This window comes from Vicia villosa, linkage group LG2 (assembly GCF_029867415.1).
Source record: "Vicia villosa cultivar HV-30 ecotype Madison, WI linkage group LG2, Vvil1.0, whole genome shotgun sequence".
NCBI classification, from domain to species: Eukaryota; Viridiplantae; Streptophyta; class Magnoliopsida; order Fabales; family Fabaceae; genus Vicia; species Vicia villosa.
In genome coordinates this window covers 50,751,762-50,778,261 of record NC_081181.1, presented here as the reverse complement: position 1 = coordinate 50,778,261, position 26,500 = coordinate 50,751,762, and the positions used below count along the sequence as shown (strand labels likewise).

The 26,500-nt window shown below is 33.9% G+C and overlaps 1 protein-coding gene and 1 pseudogene across 2 annotated transcripts; one reads left to right on the top strand and one right to left on the bottom strand.

The window, feature by feature from the left end:
- Positions 1-2,918: 2,918 nt before the first annotated feature.
- Positions 2,919-6,409, bottom strand: LOC131646163 (uncharacterized; annotated as a pseudogene).
- A 15,378-nt stretch (positions 6,410-21,787) lies between these two features.
- Positions 21,788-25,085, top strand: LOC131650537 (KIN17-like protein). 2 transcript variants are annotated; one of them, XM_058920243.1, is made up of 3 exons: positions 21,788-22,065; positions 22,519-22,565; positions 23,604-25,085. In XM_058920243.1, the coding sequence occupies exon 3, from the start codon at positions 23,611-23,613 to the stop codon at positions 24,802-24,804; it is 1,194 nt and encodes a 397-aa protein (XP_058776226.1). In that variant the 5' UTR covers positions 21,788-22,065; positions 22,519-22,565; positions 23,604-23,610; the 3' UTR covers positions 24,805-25,085. The 2 variants fall into 2 exon arrangements, with proteins under 2 accessions (XP_058776226.1, XP_058776225.1); XM_058920242.1 differs by lacking the exon at positions 21,788-22,065 and having other exon boundaries at positions 22,514-22,565; positions 23,520-25,085.
- The last annotated feature ends 1,415 nt before the right edge of the window (positions 25,086-26,500 follow it).

Sequence of the window (26,500 nt, the reverse complement as noted above, 5' to 3'; positions counted from 1 at the left end):
GGGGCTACCAGAGCGCTTTTCTGGAAAAAGCGCTCTTATAGGAGGGGCTACCAGAGCGCTTTCAAAAGCGCTTTCGTTACCTACGCCAGCGTTGGCTTTGGCAGCGCTCTAAAAGGCCAAAAAAGGCGCCTTTAAAGCCCTTCCGCGTTGTAGTGCCTGTCCGTAAAAAGGATCTACACAAGGCATTAATTCCTTGAACGACTTTTTCCAGGAGAGGAAAACAATTCATCCAGTAGTTGATGGCAAAGTTCACACAACAAATCAGTTGAACCCTACCATCATAGCTTAAAAGCTTGGCACTCCAGTGAGTGATACGTCTAGTAATCTTATCAATCAAACTCAAGTAATGATGAATATTCAGTTTTTTTTTCCAGTGAGAGGCACTCCCAAATACCTGAACGTGAGCTTACCTTCCCAAAAAGTAGTGATCCTCTTAATGGCTTCCTTGCTCTGCTCATCAACAACCCCAAAATAAACTCTACATTTTTTAGGATTCACATACAGGCCTGTAGAATTAGAAAATTTTGTGAAGACTCCCATAAGTAACTCAATAGACAAATTGTCTCCTCTTGCAAATAAGAGAAGATCGTCGGCAAAACACATGTTTATGATTCCTAAACTCTCGCATTTCGCGTGGAAGTTAAAATCTGGAACATGCTAGAGCTGATGCATCATCCTGTATAAATAATCCATAACACTGACAAACAATAGGGGAGACAAGGGATCTCCTTGTCTTAGACCACGATTAGCTTTCATATCCTTAGTATGCATTCCATTAATAACAAACCCGTATGTAACAGTAGAAACCATCATCATAGTTCATTTAACAAATTTGCAAGGAATACCAACTTCTTCGAGAGTTTCTTCTAACACTCACTAATAAACAGTATCATACGCCTTTTGCAAGTCCATTTGCAACATGCATCTAGGTGTGCCTCCCTTCCGAGTATATCCCCGAATTAGCTCGTATGGTAGTAAGATGTGATAGTGAACCTTTTGTCCCGGGACAAACGCTGCCTGAGTATGATGGACAATGCTCTGCATAACCTACTAAGTCTATTAGTCAGAATCTTAGAGATTACTTTGTAGGTCATAGTGAAACATGAAATAGGTCTGTAGTCCTTCACAAACTTTGCATTAGAGCTTTTAGGGATTAAAGCCACCAGATTGTTGTTTATGGGACTATACATCTGTCCTGTCTCAAAGAAATTCCTAAGTGAAACTATTAAATTATTATCAACAATGTGCCAAGTTCTTTTGAAAAAAAATAGCACCATAGCCATCCACACCGGGGGCCTTCAAACCACCAATGCTCGTAAGGGCTTTGTATATTTCATCATTAGTTATTGGCTCCACAAGGCTCAACCTCTGTTCATGATTGAGTTGCACACCACTTCTCATAGCAGTAATGTCAATCCCATCCAAGTTATGATCAACTCTCCCCATGAGTTTCCCATAAAACCCCATAATTTATGTTTCAAAATCTTTAGAGTTGGAGATGCTCAGCCTCAATAGATGCATGAAAGTATGTGCTGTTACCATCTCCAAGTATGAGCCATTGGATGTTAGCACGTTGGCGCATAATTTTTTCATCCAACTCACTCCAATTCAGAACTACTTCAGTGCACTCTTTAACTTTTATAATGTTTTTTCATTATGTCCAGGATTAGGGTTTCCTGGACCTGATTAAGCTCAGTTCTAGCTTGATTTACTTTATTCTTTATCCCTATGAGGGGTCTGCCCAACTTTCTCAATAATAATAATAATTATTATTATTATTATTATTATTGTTATTATTATTTTATATTATTTATTATGTTATTTTATTATTATTCTGTTTAGTAAAAGTATTTATATAATATTAATTATATAATTTCTTATGCAACATTTAAACTATTAATTTAAATTTAGAAAATAAATTTTTTATTATTATATTTTTAATTAGACATGCTGACTTTTATAAATTAATAAAAGTAAACTTTGATATATTTTTAGAAAAATTGCTATCATAATTTTCATTAATATTTTTTTACAACAAGAAAAATTAGAGCTTTTTGTTAAAATATTTTTTATAAAAAAAATATAAGTTTAAAGGGAAAGATTGCAATCTAGATCTTTATTAATATGAAATTTTTATGAAAAAGTAGTGCGACAATTCAAAAATATCGTCAAAAGTGTTTAAGAGGACAATTGTCGAATATTGCCAAAACAATAACAGAGTGGTTTATATTATATATAATAGGTACATTTTTGTGAATAGAGTGGTTTATATTATCATACAATATAAATACTATTCAATTGATACATTATATAAGTATTAAACAATCATACACAATTATACATTTCATTTTATATATGCTTACACCAAAATCTTTACCCCATAACTTACCCCAAGAAAAATACAGCACACATTTGTATCATTTCATTGAAAAAGTGAAAAACATAAATATTAAATATAAAAAAAAAAAACAAACCGTATTAATATACGGTATTGGTGTCACTTTTTAGTGTACCAATATCATTACTCTTTTATATATCATCACTTGAGATACAATACTTTATAATTTTATAATTTTTTATTTTTTGTCACAGGACACTTTTATTCTTATAAATAAAATTTTGGATAATAGGAGTATATATTAAGAATTAAAAATAAAAATTGTGTTCAAAGAACTCAAATGAATAAAAAATTATGCATATGAATTCCAATAAAAACAACTTAGAAAAATATCAATTCATACCTAGACTAGACACAAGAGGGTCTTCACCTATTCTGCCCATCCAAATACAAGATGATTCATGAGCAATTAACCACTTAAGTATTTCTAAATACAAGATGATTCATGAGCAATTAACCACTTAAGTAATAAATACTGTAACTAACAAACTCAATTCAAACATTTAAAAACACCTTCCAGAGAAATCTTAATTACCATTTAACCTATGCATCTTAAAGTTCTATTCTGAAAATTTTAATACAAAATAGTCATTTGACCTATGCATCTTAAGTTCTATTCTGAAAATTTTAATACAAAATAGTCAAAGCCAAAGCTAGAGTTACGATGATCTTAAGGCAATCTCCAAGAATATCCAATAATCAAATCAAACATCCCTTTCAACCAGCAATCCAAATTATATAAGGGTTCTGATAATTGCATACAATACTTTATTTTCTTCTTTTTCTGTCACTTACATTTTCTTCTAAGTTCACTTTCATCGGAACTTGCTGAGTCTTCTTTAAACTTGCTGAGTCTGACTCTGAGTCTGAAGAACCGGAGCTAGTCAGAATCCGAAACTTGCTTCTGTTGTTGCATGATCATACGTGGCATATTTTTCAAATATACACGAAGATTCTCAGTAAGACCACCAAGTCCAATGGATGTGAAAAAGTTAATGCAGAAACGTGTATTTTTAGGATTATCTTTGGGAAATATAGATTCAAAAGAGTCCTGCATGGTTGGATCATTAAATCGCTCATTTAGCGACCGGATGCCAAGATGCTCTGACAACTCCTGCAGCATTAAAAAATGAAATCAATATCTTCCAGACAGGGAGAAGCATGAATAAATAAGAAATATAATAATAGTCATAAAACATAAGGATATAATTGAAAAAAATAGAAAGTAAGAATCACATTCATTTTGAAACAAATTTTGAAATAAATGTGTTATACTTTAAGATTCTAAATTCCTATATCACATTTTAAGCTATTGAGATTATATGCTTTTAAAACTAGGAAAACTTGAAGTAATAATGCAACAGAGAAACACAAAAGATGAATATTTGAGTTTGATTCAAGTACCTGGAAGAGAATCTTAATAAATATACGTGAAGAAGAAGTTGTATCCTCTTCAGTCAAGCGAATGTATGATAAGACATGCCAAGGCAAAGCAAATGTCCCAAGCAAATGAGCAAAAAATTTTGCCACATTTCGCAGTTTGTTTGTTTCAAGTCGATGGATCATGGAATATTGTTGCACGAAGCATTTCTCAAAATTTACTTGATGTACTTTGTTAATCATGCAGAATCGCTGGCCCAGAAGACCGTAATATCGGAGGTAAGTTCTTTCTTGGCTGCAACATTCCAAAAGCATAATGCACAATTCCATCTGCATCAATGAAAATTTATTTAAATTATGTTTTGGCAAGTAGATAGTGTTAGCAACAGAACAACAGATTTCCAGCAAATATTCGATTCAATTCTTACCTCTAGACCTGGCTCGAGATGAATCATGAGAAGCTTATGACCAGCTTCCTCAAAATCTACACTAGACATGATTGTTAGATAGATAGTCCTCCGCAGATTAACAAGATTAGTTTCTGTTTCATCTTTTATCTGCATACTTTCTTCGTTCACTTCATCAGATTCATCCTCTTCATCGGATTCAGCATCAGAACCATCATCATCTACCTCTGGTTCCTCTTCCTCACCCAGCAGGGATTTCTTCAACTCATCATAACGTTTTTCATTCTCCATATAATTGGGGTCAGGTTTGAATATATCTGAGAAAAACAAAACAGAAAATCAGCAAGTCACGTTGAAATATGACCGACCACAAGTTAATATAAGTATAAATAAATACAAACTTAAAAATAGAATATGTACCAAGGGAAGTCTCGGGATCTATTTCCTCATCCAAAGAGACTCTATGAGTTTGTTGATCTTCTTGCTCCACAAGATCTAACTCGGGTCGAACAGCTGGATAACCCTGTAATTGCAATACAATAATCATCAAACATTTCAATTTCAAAATATGCCTGTAAAATGCTTTACAAAAGAGTTGACATTCAGTGTCACTGTTAATGTACTGTTTATGTCCCAAACACTAAAATAGTGTACCTGAAACTTTGCCTTTCTTATTGCAAATAGGCCTTCAATTAGAAACTGAACACGTCTGTCAATTTCTCCTTCATGAAGAATTCCACGGAAACGCTCAAAGACGCCTGCAAAAGTATTATAAATATAACGTAAAAACATATATGAAAGACTTGAATCAATCTTAAGCTCCAACATATCATATAACGACTATATAAACAACAACAACAACCAACTATATAAACATATAATGCAGAAGAGATTATATAAATTAACACATCAAGAAGAAAAACTAACCCGTCCTAAACATATCATAACAACAACTATATAAACAACAACAACAACCAACAACAACCGAGCCTTATCCCACTAAGTGGGGTCGGCTACATGGATTAACTCCGCCATAATGTTCTATTTAGGGCCATGCTTCTATCCAAATCGTTAAACTCAAGATCTTTCTTAATAACTTCTCTTATAGTAGTTTTTCTAGGTCTTCCCCTACTTCTAGCTGCACAAATATTTTTGTTTGGGCATTAGAACATGTTGGAAAAACTTACTTCCTAATCCTATCACCAAACTACCAAAGATTAAGGTACATAAGAAAAGTCATGGTGATGATATCTATAAAAGCTAAGCACATTAGAAGTGTATAATCATATAGTTACCATGAAGTCCTGTAGGTGAGAGATCCTGCAGAATGGAACCACATTCTGTGACAAAACCAACAGCTACTTCAACACTGTCATCAGTTGGGTTCTCAAGCAAAACTATGAGTAGCTCTAGTGCAATGATATAATGAGCCACTTGCTGATTCACCAGATGTGCTAGAAATTTAACAGCAGCAAGTAATTGAAGCTACAAATGACAATAAAAAGCCAATTAGCAAGCAAAATAAAAAGCAAATAAAAGTAAAACTCGAATGGGGACAATGACCGTATACCTTGTCATTCCGCTTATACGCTCTTTTTAGCTGCAGAACAATCCTTCTTAGCAAAAGACCCCCAATTTGAGAAAATTTGGTGTTGACAACAGCAACCAATGCGGAAAAGACGTCGGTAAAGCCAGGATATGCCATCTGAGACTTGATACAGGATCTACAGAAGAGGCCTCTTCCGCGAATCAAGGACTCGGAGAACAATTCGGGAATTATATTCTTAATGTTGGTGGCATTGACCTTGTTTAGCAGTCCATTTATACTCTTTCTTAGAGCATCCCAAGTGAGGCGTTGATACTCAGGACTAGTTTTATCATCAACTTGTTGTTTCATCATCATTGCTAACTTAAAGGGTGGAATGTAAACACCGACACCATTGATTCCAGTTTGCGGTATCCCCGTGTCCTCTTTCTTCCTACTCTCTTCCCTTTCAAGGTCACACCGACTCTCCTTTTCATCTCTATCAATTCTAATTCTCTTGGCATAATCTGAAAACTCCTTGTGCCTCCCATTGTCGTCACCGTCTCTATGTCTCTTAACCATATCTTTATCCCTATTGTCACCGTCTCTATGCCTCTTCCGACCTTCCTCCTCACTTCCACGGCGGATGGAAATCATGTAAGCAATGTTTAATTTTAGGGTTTAGGGCGATTCACCGGAGAAAGAAGGTGAATGCAACGGTTTCAGTTATTTCAGTTATAAAATAAGTAATTACATCTCGTTATTTTAATCAATGTTTTATACTTATTAAGAAACAAATCTTATTAATTAGTATGAAATCAAATATTTTATTCTCCAATAATTCATTAATAAATTAAAAGATATTTTAATTTATTGTTTTGGATTATATATGTTTTTCACTTTTATTTTTAAATCGTTTAAAATCAATCAATTTAGACCATTACCTCAATTGTTTAATAATTGATAAAAATCATATTAAAAAATTCAATTATTTTATTAACTTATGATTAGTAATTTAATTTTATATTTTAGATTAAATATTTTTGTTCTTTCAAATAAACCTAATTTTATTTTTAATTTATTTAAAATCAATCAATTTAGACCATATGAATTTCAATTATTTTTTAATCCATATATTTTCCATTTTTTATTCATTTAAAAATTTATTTTAAATTTTAGTCCTTATAAATTTTTCACTACAAATTTTAGTTATGAATTAATAATTTAACTATTTTTTTATAAAAGAAAATGTCATTTATTAATGAAATGAATTACAATTTTTGTTGTTATTTAACTATTTAATTTTTATTTTTATATATAATTTTAAATTTAATATTGAATTTCTAAATTATATATTAAATAATTAAATTAAATATTAAATAATTATATTAATGGTATTTTGCAATTGATCTTATCAGTGATCAGAAGGTGGCCAACAACGATGGTATCTTTGTGTTTAAGTCAGTAAGAGCACAAAGATACAAGTGAGAGAGTGAGAAGTAGTAAAGAATAGAATACATGACCCTCTAGTGAAAGAGGGTAATTATATTAATGGTATTTATAGAATACATTCTCTCCATCATTGTAACTTCCAGATCTTCTTCAATTGTGAAGTCCAAAATATCATCATCTAATGAACCTTGATCATTGTCAATGACAACCCACTCATCATCCGATTCAATGTCATCAATACTATATTCTATCACCTTTCTTGTTTTCTTCTTTTTTGACAACTTTAAACTTGTCATTACAAACACAACGTCGTTCATTGTTTTTTGCTTCAAGCGATTTATTCTCTTAGTATGGACATTTCAAAGGCACTCCAATTTCTTTCACATCTCGATGAGCTACAAGTTAAGCTAAGGACACGAATCGCAAACTTTTGTAGCTCGGGATGCTCGTCCCCATATGATTCCCACCACTGTGCCGGAGTTTTATTTTTAAGCGCCTCCAATGCCATTGGATTACCAAAAAACTTTTCCTTTCTATTGAAATCTTCCAATTGGATATCAATCTTACTTATTTCTTCTACATCTCCAATCATCCTTTTTATACAATCATATAACCCTCGTTTCACTTCATAGTCAGCTTTAAAACTCGAGCTATAATGCATAATCGGGTTTAGGGCTGTTCACTAAGAAATTCAAAATTGTTCATCTTCTTTTGTCTGTCCACCCATCACTCATAATAGTGTATCCGGTCTTCTCCCAAATAAGCTCGTGTTCTTCAATGAATTTCTTTGTCTCCTCCATTTTATACTTCAAATACTTTGTTCTAATTTCATGATATGAAGGTGCCTTGAATCCAAGACCATGTCTTGAAACCAACTTCAACATTTTTTGAAACTCTTTACTTTTTGCCACATTAAAAGCTATGACATTGTTGTAGAAGAATGAAGCAATTTCAAGACATGCTTCTTCTCTCAAATTCTTTTTGAAGATGGAGTTGATGGTGGATTGAGTACTCCTTCCCTTCTTGAAAAGTTTTGCATGCGTAGCATTACCATCATCCTCCATTGGCCTCATTTCGGTTACTATTTCATTTGCACCCTCTGCTATTTTTTAAAGTAAATTGTTTTGCAAAGATTTTAAAATCTCCCACATTTGGACTTTAACATCACCAGATATAGACTTACATGCCACAACATTTAGTTGTGTACCAACCAAATGATGTTTCAGCCTGTACACTCCTCCGACCACTTCCTTTAAGCAGTAGTTACATTTGATTTTTCTTGTACCTCCATCCACAGATAAGTTGTTCAATATTGTTGTATTTTGATTCAAAACTAGTAAGAGACCTGTGCTCCCGCATGAGTAAGTTCATTCATATTTTGGATCAATGGATAAAATTTGATTGTTGTTGATTATATCATTACTATTATAAAATTACTAATAATTACAAATATTTGAAAATAAATAGCAACTCACCAACATGATAAATCCAGTATGATTTAAATAATTAAGCATGGTCACTTCATCAAAATAAATTATAAATGGTGTTAATAACTTCCAAAATATATGTGATACCAAAATTTGTATTCTTCTAATCACTGAGTATAATTGTGTACCGTGGATATTAATAGAGCCAAAATATTAAAAATAATTTAATTTGTAAAACAATTCAATGTAAAAAGTGAGTTCCTAATATAACAGTCAAGAAGAGGAAAAATAAATTTTGAAAAAACATGAAACTACAATGGAAGAGGCACATGCATAGTTGTGAGAACTGATACATATATTGTAACCTCAATCTTCAGTTTGATTCACATGTAGTATATTATCTACACCAAACTCTCGTTTATTTATTTTCCATTCTACGTATATATAACATCTAAAATTATATATAGAAGACTTGATAAATATTACGCATACAATACTTAAAACAACATTACTCCATCAGAACATTTATCTATACGAATTATCCATTCTATTGGTTGATTGATCATGCATACATATTATCCATTCTTCATATATTTATATATATCAACAACATTTTTAAAATTAACTCTAGTAGTTATGTTATTCTCATATTGCTCTTGAAAGTTGTATAGCTTCTTGATCAAGAGTTGATTAATCACTTAATGAAAATTTATGGATCATGATTGAAAATTATATTTCTTGAACATGCATAGGCAAGGCAATCACAGGAGAGTCATCAATTAGCACCAATTTGTGCCTTACAAAACTTAATTAGTGAGTTGTGTGAGAACCAAAATTTCAATCTTAAAAATATTTACACATTTGTAGCAGCAACAAACATAACTTGTGTGCAACCGAAATCATCATACATGTTCCTAGACATTAAAAAACATAACAAAACATGGTGTGAGAACCACAACTTCAAACTTCCAAGAATTTACATTTCCTGTCAAGAAACTTCTTTCACTGAACCACAGTGAACAAATCATGGAACAAAAGAATTGTGCATAAACAAATGTGAAAAACCTAAAATTAGAATGAGATTATCAATAAAAACCAAGTATCTCTGTCAAATAAAGTTTTAAGCATAAGAATGTTTAAATTGAAGCCCCCGTTAAATGGCAACCAATTAAATACATGATTTTGGTTAGACAGTATCATTTTATCCTAAAGAGAAATGAATTAAAGCATCGTCTTTGATGACGGAGATAAATTTGTTTCCAATGAAGAGCCTAAGCTTTAACATACAAACTCTACCTCTAGAGACCAAATTGTCAGCTGTAAATAAGAAAGAAAAAAAGCCAGGTTACTCACCATAGCTACTCATCAAACTTGTAAAAACAACTTTTGTAACTACTGTTGTCACCGGCAATAAAATGCTTGATCAATGTGTGGGGGACTTGCTTTATTTAATTGCCAAGTTCTTGTTTAATCCTATATATGAACAAAAGATGGAACATATCAGCAACCTACAGCCAGAATCTATAAAACTTATTCAACACCAACAACATTACATACAAATTAAAGCGGTCCTCGTAAGTGATCAACTTCACCTCTAAACCAAGATGGCCAAATCTTCCTGAACGACCAACCTATCAAAAGTAGATTTTGCTCAGAACATGTACATGTAATTGATACCCACAAAATAAGCAAACATCATCTTTAAAGTGAGCATAAATCAAACATACCCTGTGCAAATAAGCTTCCGAGTTCTTGGGAAAATCAAAGTTAATAAGTAATTTCTTGAATGTCTGTTCCCCTAGTATAAAGATATGTAAACGTTCCACACAGAAAAATGAAAGTTTAAATTATTAGGACAGTAGAAACTTACATTATAGCATGAAGACAATCAATTTATAGTCCTATTAGATTGAAATTAAGACTCTAAAAAAATAGAACCAATTTATAGTCCTTATCGATTCAACCATAAGAACGTAGCAAACCATGAACTTTTACCATTGAAGGCATCACCTTTCTTCGTTGGAGTTTGGATCATTTTCAAGTTCTGGTCTATGGTGGACCACTTGTCAAAGTGCTCACAATATGGTGATGCTTATGGTGATAGGTTAGTTTAATCTAATATTGACGGTTTTGAAATTCTTCCACACTAACCATAGTGTTTGTTGTAATTGCAAGCTTCTCAAGCATAGTTTGTTTTGATGAAGACAATATGGACATCAAGCTTTCATAAAGGATGTGCAAAAAGTATTTCAAGTCTTAAGCAAGAACACATAATTTCAAAGTCTTGAAGAAATAATAAAGATTCAAGAATCGAGCTAAAAACGTCAAAGGTACAAACAATACTCACTTTGACATATAATTGTTCACAAATTCATTTCCATGCATATCATAAACATACTACAAAGTGTCATCCTTAAAATTTCATTTGAAACCTTTTTCAAAGTTAAAATCCAAAATAAAGGTTTTAGGAACCGGGTTGTCCCTATGGGGGAACCGGTTCCCAGCATTCTACATTTTCAGCATTCTGTGTTTTACTACTAGGAACCGGGTTGTCCCTAGGTGGGAACCGGTTCCTCAGTTCAAAATTCAAATTTTCTGCTGTAACGTTCAGCAGGAACCGGGTTGTCCCAGGCAGGAACCGGTTCCTACTGAACTAGTGTGTTTTTTCATTGCATGATCTCATTCAAACGAAATTGTTTTAGTGTCACTTGATCATTGCATTATTTCATGGGAAAATAGCCTTTTAAAGAGGTGTTTAACACATTATATATTCTACATCTTTCATATTCAAAAATTACCTTCTTCATTAACAATTCATAACTTTCATAAATCTTCATCTTTCAATATTTCCAAGTGTTCATCAAATCCTTACTTTCAAGTGAAACTTTCTATACACATTTTCATTAAGAAATTTATTCAAAGTTTCATGCATACATTGTGAACACTTATATTCATTTTGAGAATTGTTTATTTGAAGAAGAAGATCAATCCAAGATTGATAGTGCTCTACAAACTTCATCTAAAAACTCTTGTAAAAATTCAAAGAAAATTATTTCCTTACTATCCAGGATTGTTGGAAGTAAGTGGTGTGTTTGAAGAGGATTGTTCTTCATCCACATTAGTGTTGATTGATTTTAAAGGTGTTAAGAACCTTTGATCACCCTATAGGTTAGATAGTAGGCATAGGCTTGTACAATCATTCTAACTATAGTGAAATCTCTTTCGTGTTTGAAAGGGGACTGAAGTACTCTCGAATTGTGAGGGGAACTAGTATATATCGTTGTGTTCTTTATCTTTCCGCTTTTACCGCTTTCATCATCATTACCAAGAAAAAGATAAAAACCATCAAAAGCCTTCAAACACTTAACTAAAAAGTTAGAAAAGACATTCTCATAAAACCGATTAATTTTTGAAAACCTAATTCACCCCCCCCCCTCTTAGGCATATCTGATATTTACATTTGGCATCAGAGCAAGTTATAGGTAACTTGTTCCTAAAGATCCAGAATGGCTTCCGCAAATCAAAATCCAGTTTTCAAAGATGGTGGTAGTAACAACAAACCTCCATTGTTTTGTGGTGAATATTTTGACTTTTGGAAAATCCGAATGAAGGCTCATTTAGAATCACAAGGAGAAGAAGTATGGGAGGCTGTCCTACAAGGTCCTCATGTTCCTGTAACTGTCGTTAACGGTGTTGGATCGGATAAACCTAAAGCGTCATGGGATGATAACGATAGAAAGAGGGTTCTTGCTGACAAAAAGGCGGTCAATCTTCTTCAAGGTGCTCTTTGTATGGATGAATTTTTCCGAGTATCGGGATGTACAACGGCAAAAGAAATATGGGATACTCTTGTAGAAACTCATGAAGGTACCACTGAAGTTAAAAGATCAAGATTGAATACTTTAAGTCAAGAATACGATATGTTTAGAATGAAGCCCAGAGAAACTATTCTTGATTTACAAAAACGATTCGTACATTTGACAAATCACTTGAAGGCACTTGGTAAAACCATCACTACCGAAGAACTTAGTCTTAAGGTGCTAAGATCCTTAACTAGAGAATGGCAACCGAAAGTAACAGCGATATCCGAGAAAAAGAATCTATCTAGAATGAATTCCGCAACATTGTTCGATAAACTTCAAGAATATGAGACGGAACTTGGAAGATTAGAAAAGCATGAAAATTTAGAGAAGAAATTCAAAGGCATTGCATTAAAGGTAGATTCAAAGGAAAGCCAAATGAAAGATGCATTGGATGAAGATGAAAACTTCTTGCTTCTTGTAAAAAGGTTAGGCAAATTTTTTGGTAATAAAAAAAATATTGATAATGCTAACTATGTCAAAAGGAAGAAATTCTCAAAGCATAAGGATAAAGAAGCATCCACTTCATCACAAGAAGTAACATGCTATGAATGTGGGAAACAAGGACACATAAAGCCGGAATGTCCAAAACTTTCTAAGAAGAATGGATTCAAAGGCAAGAAGGAATTCAAAAAGAAAAGGGCCTACATAGCATGGGAAGATAATGAAGTAAGTTCTTCATCGGACTCCGATAGTGACGAAAGTGCAAATATAGCATTGATGGCATCACACCACTCCGATGATGAAGAAGGCGAGGTTAGTTATGATGATTCTCTTTTTGATAATGGTGCACAAGGTGCAATAGATGAATTATTAAAAGAATGCAAAATTCTCTATAAAACTATCTCATCTCAAAAGAAAATAATATCATCTTTAGAGGAGAAAGTTAAGATAATTGAAGAAGAACATAAAGATGACAAAGAAAAAATGATTAGTGTTCAAGAAGAGAATGTTGCATGTAAGAATTGTGAATCACTTTCCTTCCAAATTGTTCAATTAAAAAGAGTTTTAGAAAGATATGAAAAGGGACAAATTGGATTGGAAAATGTTCTTAGAACACAAAGATACTCAAAAGATAAAAGTGGACTTGGCTTTTCAAAATTTGATCAACCAAGTTCCAATAAAACTATATTTGTCAAGGCTAATGACCAACCAATTCAAGAGAAAGTGAACAAGCCTAAAATAATTCAACATTATCCTAAAAGGAAGAACTTTGTTAAGAAGAAATCTTATCCTCCTAGATATAGAAGTAACTTTGAACCTACTTGTTTTTATTGTGGTATTATTGGTCTCACACCCAATGCTTGTTATGTAAGAAACTTTAGTGTACCTAGTGGACATTATGTATGGGTGAAGAAAGGAACTAACTATGATGGACCCAAAGCCACTTGGGTACCTAACAAAACTTAATTTGTTTTGCAAGCATGCTTGAAGACCACTTCAAACCTATGGTATCTAGATAGTGGTTGTTCAAAGCATATGACGGGAGACCTAAACCAATTTTCAGATCTAAGATTAAAGGCCAAGGGTTTTGTCACTTATGGAGACAACAATAAGGGAAGAATTATTGGCAAAGGCAAAGTTGGTGCACCACCTTTCCCATCCATTGAAGATGTTCTTTATGTTGAAGGACTAAAGCATAATCTTCTAAGCATTAGCCAACTTTGTGAAAAAGGCTTCAAGATCAAATTCACCAAGGAGGAATGCTTGATCATCGATGAAGTCACCAATGAGGTAAAACTCAAAGGTACAAGAATTAATAACATTTTTATGATTTCTTTAAATGATTTATCTTTGAAAGTAAAATGTCTTTTGGTAAACAATAATAATGATTCATGGCTATGGCATAAAAGAGCAGCCCATATTCATATGGATCATTTAAATAAGTTAACCAAACATGATCTTGTTATTGGCTTACCTAAGATAAAGTTTGTCAAAGATAAATTATGTGATGCTTGTCAAAAGGGAAAGCAAACCAAATCATCTTTCAAGCCAAAGAATGTGGTGACTACAACAAGACCACTTCAACTATTGCATATGGATTTATTTGGTCCATCAAGGACAAGAAGCTTCGGAGGTAATGTATACGCTTTAGTTATTGTTGATGATTATTCTAGATATTCTTGGACTTTGTTTCTTGTGCAGAAAAGTGATGCTTTTAAAGCCTTTAAGAAGTATGCAAAACAAATCCAAAATGAGAAGTCATTAAAGATTGTATCCATAAGAAGTGATCATGGTGGAGAATTTCAAAATGCATCATTTGAAGAATTTTGTGAAGAACATGGTATCTCTCATAATTTTTCAGCACCAAGAACTCCACAACAAAATGGAGTAGTTGAAAGGAAAAATAGGTTTCTAGTGGAACTTGCAAGAACAATGCTTAGTGATGCAAATCTTCCTAAATACTTTTGGGCGGATGCGGTTAGTTCGGCACGTTATGTTGGAAATCGAGTAATCATTAGACCTATCTTAAAGAAGACTCCATATGAAATCTTCAAAGGAAGAAAGCCAAACATTGCTCACTTTCACATTTTTGGATGCAAGTGCTTTGTTCTCAACAATGACAAAGACAATCTTGGTAAGTTTGATGAAATATCCGACGAAGGTATATTTCTTGGTTACTCTCTCTCTAGTAAAGCATATAGAATTTATAATAAAAGAACTTTAACTATTGAAGAATCTATGCATGTATCTTTTGATGAGACTAACACCTCTAAGGAGAAAATAGTTGTTTATGATGATGATAATCCTTTAGATTTACCCTCGGAAGAACTTTCAAATGATACAATTGTGAAGGCACCGGAAGTTCAACAAGAAAGTGTCCAACAAGAAAGTGTTCAACAAGAAAGTGTACAACAAGAATCAAACACCAATGATCTACCAAAAGAATGGAGAACTCATAGAGATCATCCTATTGATAAAGTTATTGGTGATATTAGCCAAGGAGTTGCAACAAGATTAAATCTCAAAGATGCTTGCTTACACATGGCTTTTGTTTCTCAAATTGAACCTTCCAAAGTTGATGAAGCCTTAGGAGATGATCAATGGATAATTGCAATGCAAGAAGAATTAAATCAATTCGAGAGAAATCAAGTTTGGGAACTTGTTCCTAGACCAAGTAATAGACACATCATAGGTACTCGATGGGTGTTTAAGAACAAACTTGATGAGAATGGTATAATTGTTCGAAACAAAGCAAGATTGGTGGCCCAAGGTTACAATCAAGAAGAAGGAATCAACTTTGAAGAAACATTTGCTCCGGTTGCAGGGTTAGAAGCAATTCGTCTCTTACTTGCTTATGCATGTTCATTAAATTTTCAGCTTTATCAAATGGATGTCAAGAGCGCATTCTTGAATGGCTACATCAATGAAGAAGTCTATGTCAAACAACCCCCGGGATTTGAAGACTTCAAGAATCCTTCACATGTCTTTAAGTTGAGAAAGGCTCTTTATGGATTAAAGCAAGCACCTAGAGCATGGTATGATAGACTTAGCAATTTTTTGTGTGAAAAAGGTTTCGAAAAGGGTAAGGTTGATAAAACTTTGTTCATTAAGAAAATCAAAAGTAACACTTTATTGGTTCAAGTCTATGTTGATGATATCATTTTTGGATCGACTAACAAAGAAATGTGTGAGGAATTCTCATTGATGATGCAAGGAGAACTCGAGATGTCTATGATGGGAAAGATGAACTACTTTCTTGGACTACAAATTAAGCAACTCAAAGATGGAATCTTTATCAATCAATCCAAATATTGTAAAGAACTATTAAAGAAGTTTGATATGGACAATTGTAAAGCAATGAATACTCCAATGGGCTCCGGTACATATGTTGACCAAGATGAATCCGGTACTCCAATTGATATTACTAAGTATCGAGGTATGATTGGTTCTTTATTGTATTTGACGGCAAGCCGTCCTGACATAATGTTTAGTGTTTGTCTTTGTGCTCGCTTTCAAGCAAACCCAAAGGAATCACATCTTATGGCGGTTAAAAGGATCATGAAGTATCTCAAAGGAACGACCAACGTTGGCTTATGGTATCCTAAAGGTAGTGTTTGCAATTTAATTGGTTATTCTGATGCGGATTATGCAGGATGTAAAACTGATCGTAAAAGCACAAGTGGTACTTGTCACATTCTTGGAAATGCATTAGTATCATGGGCTTGTAAAAAACAAGCATGTGTTGCTCTTAGTACGGCCGAAGCGGAATACATAGCAGCAGGTAGTTGTTGTGCACAAATTCTTCGGCTTAAGCAACAACTTCGTGACTACGGACTGGATCTCGGATGCATTCCTCTTCGATGCGACAATACAAGTGCTATAAATATCACAAAGAATCCAGTCATGCATTCAAGAACCAAACACATAGACATTCGACATCATTTTCTTCGCGATCATGTGCTTAAAGGAGATGTTGAAGTCACTTTTGTAGATACTCATAATCAACTTGCGGATATCTTCACCAAGCCTCTCCCAAAAGAATCGTTTTACAAAATTCGACGAGAGCTTGGAATTTTAGATGAAGGTGATGTTTAAATTCGTTCATCATTATCATAAATCAAAGGTACACGTTTCTAATATTTTATGTGATAAAAAGTGCTTTATGAATGTTCATAAATTATGTCTTGATGTTTATGTATGATATATATGCTTTATATTTCATAAAATTAATGTTTTTGGACTTTTTCTGTCCAGGAACCGCTTCCCATGTGGGGCGAGCCGGTTCCCCATAGTAAAATCCAGAGGCAGGTTTTTTGCGTCTCTCAGGAACCGGTTCCCATGTAGGGACGAACTGGTTCCCACGTAGATTTTCTCAGATTTTCTTTTAGTTTTTGGCTGCTACGAAAACAGGATGTGTGGCTAGCATTGCTTTGTTATTTTCTTTTCTTTATTTTGTTTTTATTCAATATATGTTATACCACTTCACACCACACATTTATTCTCATTTACTCACATTCAACCTCATTCAACATTCATCTTCATCTTCTCCAAACCCTTCCACCTCCATTGTCAAACCAAATTAAAACCCCATTATCTCACCATAACTCTCCAAATTAAATTACCCACTACCTCAAAACACTATATAATCCTCCACTCTTTCACACTTTTCACTCAAATCATCTTCCACTCTCCAAATCCAAAAATCCCAAATCAAACCCTAACTCTCAACTCTTTTCAACCATGGCACCCAAAGTTTCAAGAAGTGCAAAAGGAAAGAATAAAATTGGAGAATCTAGTGAAGAACCTCAAGAGCTTCGTCAAACGGTCAAAAGCCGAAGAATCACTTTCAACATTCGGAATCGGAATCTTCTTCCGGCTAAGTACGGTAAACTTCATGATTTCCCACCTCATAGCTTTAATTTAAATGCTAGGTTAGCTAATGCCGGTGTTGCAAATTTTGTGAGTGATCATGGAGACTATTACTCGGATTTGATTAGGGAATTTTACCATAACCTTAAGATAGTGACCAATGATTTTGATGAGTTCACTTTGGTATCCGAAGTTTCAAGAAAAGAGATTTGCTTAGATGTTGAGGATTTTGGAAAACTATTAGGAATTCCATATGAGGGTTTAGTGCTTCTTCAAGGTAACATTCCAGAAGATTGGCAACCGTATAGTAAGATTGATGTTTTTGTGGATATGTGCTGACCGACTCAACGCGACACGGTTCGCCAACAACTTGCTACCAAGTTCAACATGTTTGGTTCAAGTTTATCGGTAAGTGATAGGATGCTCCATCTTATCATTGCTTATGTTTTGTTTCCAAAGAATTCTAACCATTCCAGGATAAATGAATTTGAATTAATGGTCTTGCTTGCTCTAAGACGTGGCATTGAAGTAAATTGGGCTCTTTCTATTATGCGCCACATGCAACTTATGGCTTCTCTTAAAGGAGGCCTACCATATGCAAGAGCAATTTTTCACATTGTTCGGAATGCCGGCGTTCTTCTCCAAAGGGAACCAAAGAAGAATATGGATGAACAAGAGTGTGCCATCTCCACAACAACCGCTCTAAAGAATACCGGAATTGTTACGGACGATCAAGGTAGATTTTTCTACAAAATTGACTTTGAGCCAACCGTGCCACAAATCCCTCAACCTCCCGAAGGTGGATACACAATGGAGATGATGTTTGACAAGCTTTGCTCCATTCAAACATCTATTGATAATAACAAGCGGGAGAACAACTATGAGCATAATCTAATGAGGAGACAAATGCGGGAAATTCAACACACTCAACGACGCATCTTGGCCCATTATGAGGAAGAAGAAGGAAGTGAAGAGGACGATGAACAAGATGATGGTGATGATGAAGAAATGAATGAAAGTGATAAATTATGTGTTTAATTTCTATGTTATGTTTTTCCTATTATTAGCTTTTATATTTATGCCTTCTAGACATTGTTACATTTATGCCTTGTGATGTTTAGGATCGTTTATTTGTGTTTTTATGTTGTAATCGTGAAAAACTATGTTTCGTATCGCTTAAGTGTGTTATGTTTGTGGTATTTCAAATTGTGTTATGTTTATGTTTCATATATATTTTATCTTTTTCCCCATCCTTTTTGATAATAACAAAGGGGGAGAAGAATATGCATGTGTTTTGTTGTTGTTTTGTTTCAAAGGAAAAATGCAGGCCATTGTTAAAATTATCAAATGAAACTCATCACCATAAATCAAAGAAGGAATCATGGATTTAGGGGGAGTCTCTAACATAGGGGGAGCCTTGCATTGTTCAACATAATTTCAAAAGCACAAAACAACTTTTTCAAAAAACATTTCAAGACTTGGTTGTCATCATCAAAAAGGGGGAGAATGTAATTGCAAGCTTCTCAAGCATAGTTTGTTTTGATGAAGACAATATGGACATCAAGCTTTCATAAAGGATGTGCAAAAAGTATTTCAAGTCTTAAGCAAGAACACATAATTTCAAAGTCTTGAAGAAATAATAAAGATTCAAGAATCGAGCTAAAAACGTCAAAGGTACAAACAATACTCACTTTGACATATAATTGTTCACAAATTCATTTCCATGCATATCATAAACATACTACAAAGTGTCATCCTTAAAATTTCATTTGAAACCTTTTTCAAAGTTAAAATCCAAAATAAAGGTTTTAGGAACCGGGTTGTCCCTATGGGGGAACCGGTTCCCAGCATTCTACATTTTCAGCATTCTGTGTTTTACTACTAGGAACCGGGTTGTCCCTAGGTGGGAACCGGTTCCTCAGTTCAAAATTCAAATTTTCTGCTGTAACGTTCAGCAGGAACCGGGTTGTCCCAGGCAGGAACCGGTTCCTACTGAACCAGTGTGTTTTTTCATTGCATGATCTCATTCAAACGAAATTGTTTTAGTGTCACTTGATCATTGCATTGTTTCATGGAAAAATAGCCTTTCAAAGAGGTGTTTAACACATTATATATTCTACATCTTTCATATTCAAAAATTACCTTCTTCATTAACAATTCATAACTTTCATAAATCTTCATCTTTCAATATTTCCAAGTGTTCATCAAATCCTTACTTTCAAGTGAAACTTTCTATACACATTTTCATTGAGAAATTTATTCAAAGTTTCATGCATACATTGTGAACACTTATATTCATTTTGAGAATTGTTTATTTGAAGAAGAAGATCAATCCAAGATTGATAGTGCTCTACAAACTTCATCTAAAAACTCTTGTAAAAATTCAAAGAAAATTATTTCCTTACTATCCAGGATTGTTGGAAGTAAGTGGTGTGTTTGAAGAGGATTGTTCTTCATCCACATTATTGTTGATTGATTTTAAAGGTGTTAAGAACCTTTGATCACCCTATATGTTAGATAGTAGGCATAGGCTTGTACAATCATTCTAACTATAGTGAAATCTCTTTCCGCTTTTACCGCTTTCATCATCATTACCAAGAAAAAGATAAAAACCATCAAAAGCCTTCAAACACTTAACCAAAAAGTTAGAAAAGACATTCTCATAAAATCGATTAATTTTTGAAAACCTAATTCACCCCCCTCTTAGGCATATCTGATACTTACATTTGTTGTCTTGTAATTCGTTCTTACATTTTCATTTGTAGAGTTGGAAGATCAAGTCTTGGATATGGCAGTGGCAGCCGAATTTCTATTTTTGGTCAAGAATCACATGGGATGTATAGCAGCCGGCAGGAAACAAACACCTTATATACTTGCTTACAGTAGTAGTTCCTCAATGCAACAAGCACCACCATCCACTTCTACTAAGGTATCTTCTATATCATTGTTCTGCCATGGCATGTATGATCATTAAGAAGTTTGTATGGCCAAACCATGTAAAAGAGGTTTCTGCCTTTTCTATTGATAACATGGGATTGGCCATTTTGTTGATTCAGTTGAGAAGGATGATTCAAACTACTCTTTTATTGATAGAGTTGCTCATAGTGTTGGTCTCAGGTGCATTTCTATGTCACTATCTTTTTTATATTTTGCCTTATGGAATTGTAGGTTTTTAGATATTCCAAGTTGGGATTATTCCTATTCTTTCTATTTGTATTCGGTTAGCAGAGATTTTAAATTACGCTCATGGTCATGTCACAATTCTTGATACTGTAGAGAATTGTAACCAAGCACGCCCTTAATCATCGTCACAAAGACATGACATGAAAAACTTTGAGGTTGCAACTCAATTTTACAGTTGAGCACTTTGACAAGTGGTCCACTAATTGAAAGTGCACGACTTGCAATTCCTCTTACCACGCGCGAAGAAAAATTTAAGGGTGCAGTTCAGCTCTTAAAAGGTCTTGACAATATAGCAGATCCACGACCAACATGTTTTCCACGGTCTCTTTGGACTGGCCTTGATAACCTAGCCCTCACTTTTGCCTGAAATAAGATGAAATCATTATAAACTGCCAAATTTCACTGCAAATATTATTTTAAAATGCCATACACACCTTCTTCTCCCCTTCACCCAATTCAGTAGCAGTAATGCTTTCAGCGCATCTTATACAGATAGTGATAGACACTGCATAGATCTGAAATACAACAAAAATGGGTCTAATAAAAATATAATTTCTAAAAAATATTAATAAAATTAAAATATTAAAAAACAATTCCACGTGGCTCTAATAAAATAATTTCTAAAAAGTAAAAAATTAAAAAAATTAAATTAATTCCACATAGCTTTAAAAAAACTTAATCAAAAATAAAATAAAAATGTAGCTAAATTGCCAAATCACTCAAAATTAAAATCCAGGGTGTTTTAAAAAAAAACAATAATTAAGAGAGTGTTGTATATTTAACCCTTAAATAATGTAATTGTTTTGATAAGTTGTTCAATATTATTGTATTTTGATTCAAAATAAAAATATAATAAACCTTTTCTATTATTTATGCAAAGGGAAGACCATCGTCAATCCAAATTCCCTTCCTCACCCCCAAATTCAAACCAGGTAGATTAAATTTACACAACTCAAAATACCAAGTTCATTCCTTTGATTTTCTTATTTCACCTCCAATTTCATTCCCATCAAACTCTAAATTTGATGTATCACCTCCATTAAACCCTAAATTCTACCCTCTGATCGTTGTTCGACTTCAAGATCATTGTCACCGGAATCACTACGAAACCGTTTTCAAGGCGAGCACAATTTTCTGCCATATCTCGTTTGTTTTCTTACATGTTGTAATTGATATTTTGTAGAATAGACATACTTTAATTGATATGAATGTTATCTGTTTGATTAAATGCCTCATAGACATTATCTGTTAGTATTTGTTTTTATGATGCATTTGTTTCTCTAATTGGGATCTTTGTAGTCAGCAACACTAGCAAATGCACCACCTGCAACACGACCGTTAATTGCCATACTTCTTTTTCACTGGTTATCAGTAGACCCGAACACCATAACATATCCAAGCCCTGAAACATTAGCCAGTGTATTTTGAACATTAGATCATGAGTGTATTATAAATAAACTTAATCAAATACTCTGACATATCATATCTTACTAACAAAATGAATTGATTAAAATTAACATATCATATCTCTGTCCTGAATCCTGATATTATAATTATCTATTGTATTTCACAGGATTAGCTCTTGAACCACTTGCATCTTCTGAAATTGATCAGAATAAGGTAAAGTTCTGAAACTTTCTACTGGTTGCTTTGCTCTTATAAAGCTCCTATAGTTGAATAATTATTCAATACCCTGTCTAGAAATTCGTGTACAGAATTGTATTATATGCTGTATGTTATGGGCTATATTGTGAAATGTGAATCTAAAGTTAAACTCACTGGTGTTGTTGCTGCATGCAGTTGAATATCTATTTTAGCCTTTGCTAGACATACTTATCTGGCTTTTAAATATATCTTGCCAAAAATACCTTTATATTGACACTTCTATCAGTATAGTAAAAAGCTTTTTGACAGCATCGAGACATATGGTATGTCAAGTCATTTTCTTTTAAGTCATTCTAAGTAACATTGCATGGATTTAGTTGCCATGTTGCATTTTAATTCATCACATTTTGTTTCTTATTTGGTTTTATTTTGGGAGGGGGAGGAGGGCTTAAAAGTTAATTAAGTGTCAATCACCTCCTTAAGATCTAAGGTGATAGTGTGGGACTGTGGATGCAAGCTTCCCTAAAAGAATCTATTAGGATTGATGGTTTCTCTTGGATTAACAGCGTCTCTCACTTGCATGTAATGTAACAGGACCTTATTATTGTTGATAAACATAGGCCATGCTTTAAGAATTAAGTATCCTGAGTTGAAAATATTGCATGTTCTCAATTCTGCTGTGTATTTTGGTCCTGCATAGTTCCAACTGACATCAAGTGGCATGTTTTTCTTAAAGCTCTTGAGTATTAAGAACACTTTTTTTCCCTATTCCACCTAAATAGATTTGTTTCCCTGAAATCAGTGTATTGCTTAGACTGTCCTGCCACTCATTATACCTTATCTTATCAGTTTTCATGCTCAAGTATGTTGTTTAATTGACATCATTGTTTTTTAAAGCTCATATTCTATTAAGAATTTCACCTGTTGCAAAATTATATTTATTGACGATGTTGTCTTTGTTTTTTTCAGACATAATTTCAGTTGTCTAAGAGGAAGGAAGCATCAGGCAGGATTACTAACATCATTTTGTTTGATCTGAAACTGTTCATCCAGATAGCCAATGGGGAAAAACGACTTTCTCACACCTAAGGCAATTGCCAATCGAATTAAAGCAAAAGGACTGCAGAAGCTTCGGTGGTATTGCCAGATGTGTCAGAAGCAATGTCGTGATGAGAATGGTTTCAAATGCCACTGCATGAGTGAAGGGCACCAGCGTCAAATGCAAATTTTTGGACAAAACCCAACCCGCATAATTGAGGGCTATACCGAAGAGTTTGAAACAACTTTTCTTGAGCACATGAAGCGCAGCCATCGATTCAGCCGTGTGGCTGCCACTGTGGTTTATAATGAATATATAAATGATAGAAATCATGTTCATATGAACTCCACGGATTGGGCTACACTTACTGAGTTTGTTAAGTACTTGGGTCGAACTGGAAAGTGTAAGGTTGAGGAAACACCGAAGGGATGGTTCATTACATATATAGATAGAGATTCTGAAACTCTTTTCAAAGAGAAGATGAAGAACAAGAGAATCAAGGCAGATTTGGTAGATGAAGAAAAGCAAGAGAAAGAGATCCAAAAACAGATTGAAAGGGCCGAGCAATTGTTGCAGCTGTCTAATCCGGAGTCCGACCAGCTTTCTCAGGTAGAGACTACAAGGGAACTAAATGCAGAAGACGGAATTAAGATAGGATTTTCTCTTGGATCGTCTGCGAAACCTATGACCAAGGAAAAAGGTGAGGCATCAATAATGGCGTTTGATGAGGTTGATGCAGAGAAATATGAGGAAAGGAATCCTGTAAACAACTTGAAGAGAAAAGAAAGTGGTGGTGGAAAATCAACTTTGGATGAAATGATCAGGGAGGAAGAGAGGAAAAAGGAAAAAATCAACAGGAGGGATTATTGGTTGCATGAGGGAATTGTTGTTAAGGTTATGAGCAAAGTCTTGGCAGAAAAGGGGTACTACAAGCAAAAAGGTGTTGTGAGAAAAGTGATTGACAAGTATGTAGGGGAAATAGAAATGCTAGAAAGCAAGCATGTGCTCAGAGTTGATCAGGAAGAGCTTGAAACGGTGATACCTCAGGTCGGGGGACGTGTAAAAATAGTAAATGGGGCTTATCGTGGATCACTTGCTAGACTGCTCGGGGTGGATACAGATCATTTTTGCGCCAAGGTGCAGATAGAGAAAGGTGCTTATGATGGTAGAGTGCTTAAAGCGGTGGAATATGAGGACATTTGTAAATTAGCCTAGTGCGCTTAATGGAATTACTATTTTTCGCGATTCTGGAAGTTGCAGGAGTTGTAAAGTTTGTTGTTATGTATTATGCAGAAGCTTTAAACTCCAGTGTCATCTTTGTTGCATAAATTAAATCATGGTGGTTATCTTTTCCTGTATTGGATAGAATTCTTGTTTGATAATTTAGAATTCTGATTTCTGACTATAGTTAGACTAGAAAAGTGCATAAAAGGATGGTGACTGTTTGTACTATTGTAGCATGTGGAATTTGAATTGATATTCAGCTTGATTCTCAACTTTTTTTTCTCAATGTATGCAGGAAAATAATTATGAGAATGAATTGCAAACTATTGTTCTTCTAGACTGTATTGTGATTGAGAATGTTAATTGTTAGGCTTGTGAGTAAGCTCTAGTCTTATTTATCTTTATCTAAATCCTTAACATTTTACAAAAGATGGATGCAATTTTTTTTCATGCATAAAGTATTTTAAAACTTTTTTACTCGCATTCAATTCTAAATCATTTAGTAAATCAATATTAATTATGTAAATGATGTGAATGATAATGTAGAACATATGATGCAATTACAAAATTAAATACGCAATCCTTTCTAATTAACAATTTTGTTAAATACAAAAAATGATCTTCCAACTTAATAGGTAAATTATGTCTATGAGGCTTTTAGAAAACTTCACCCTGGCATATACAGATGAAGTGCCTCCATGGGAGGATGAAACAGTAAAAAAGAATGGCAATATATTCTGAGTTCTGGGAGAATCGCTCAGTTCTCTTCTCAACTGATGTGGCTGCTAGAGGCCTTGATTTTAATAAAGCAGTTAGGGTCGTTCAGGTGAGTGTTTTGCTTCATGCTTCTTGTCTCAATGCAAGTAAAGGCTTTCATATGGGGGTATTGAAAGGTAAAAGTATCTTATTATGGTTACAAACTAACTTTTCTCTTGCATTTATGTAGGTAGATTGTCCTGAGAATGTAGCATCTTACAAGTTACATACATAGAGTTGGCCGTACTGCTCGTTATAAATCTGATGGAAAGTCAGTTTTATTTCTATTGCCTTCAGAAACTCAAATGCTTGAAAAGTTAGAAGCAGCAAAGGTTCCAGTGCATTTAGTCAAGGTACATTTGCTCTGGAAATGCATTTAAAATCGATGTGTCAGATTTATGGATGCCATTTTCTTATATGTCTTGGTGTCTGTCATGTTTTCTCTAACATATTTGCTTACAATGCTTTATTTGCTGATTATTCAGCCAAAGAAAGAAAAACTGCAACCAGTGTCCAGCTTGTTGGCATCTTTACTAGTCAATTACCCAGAACTTCAGCAGCGAGCCCAAAGGGCATTTGTCACCTACGTGAGATCCATCCATCTCCAAAAGGATAAAGAGATCTTTGATATTTTGAAACTTCCTATTGATGAATATTCAGCATCATTAGGTCTACCGATGACCCCCAAAATCCGTTTTATAAACCAGAAAATTAAAATCTAAACCTGTGTCAACAAAATCAATTTTAGCTGAACCAGAGGATCCAAACCAGGAAAATGTCATAGAAGATTCTAGAGAAAAGCTAGACACAGGTGTTTTCGGAGATGGGGAAATTGAAAACCAGTTGATACCAGACACAAGTGTTTTCAGACACAAAGATATTCTTCAACCAGTTGATACCTCAAATGAAGACGAAACAAAATCAGCTGATA

Excerpts from the sequence above, each read along its gene's own strand:
- LOC131650537 (XM_058920243.1), top strand. The coding sequence starts at position 23,611 with ATGGGGAAAAACGACTTTCTCACACCTAAGGCAATTGCCAATCGAATT.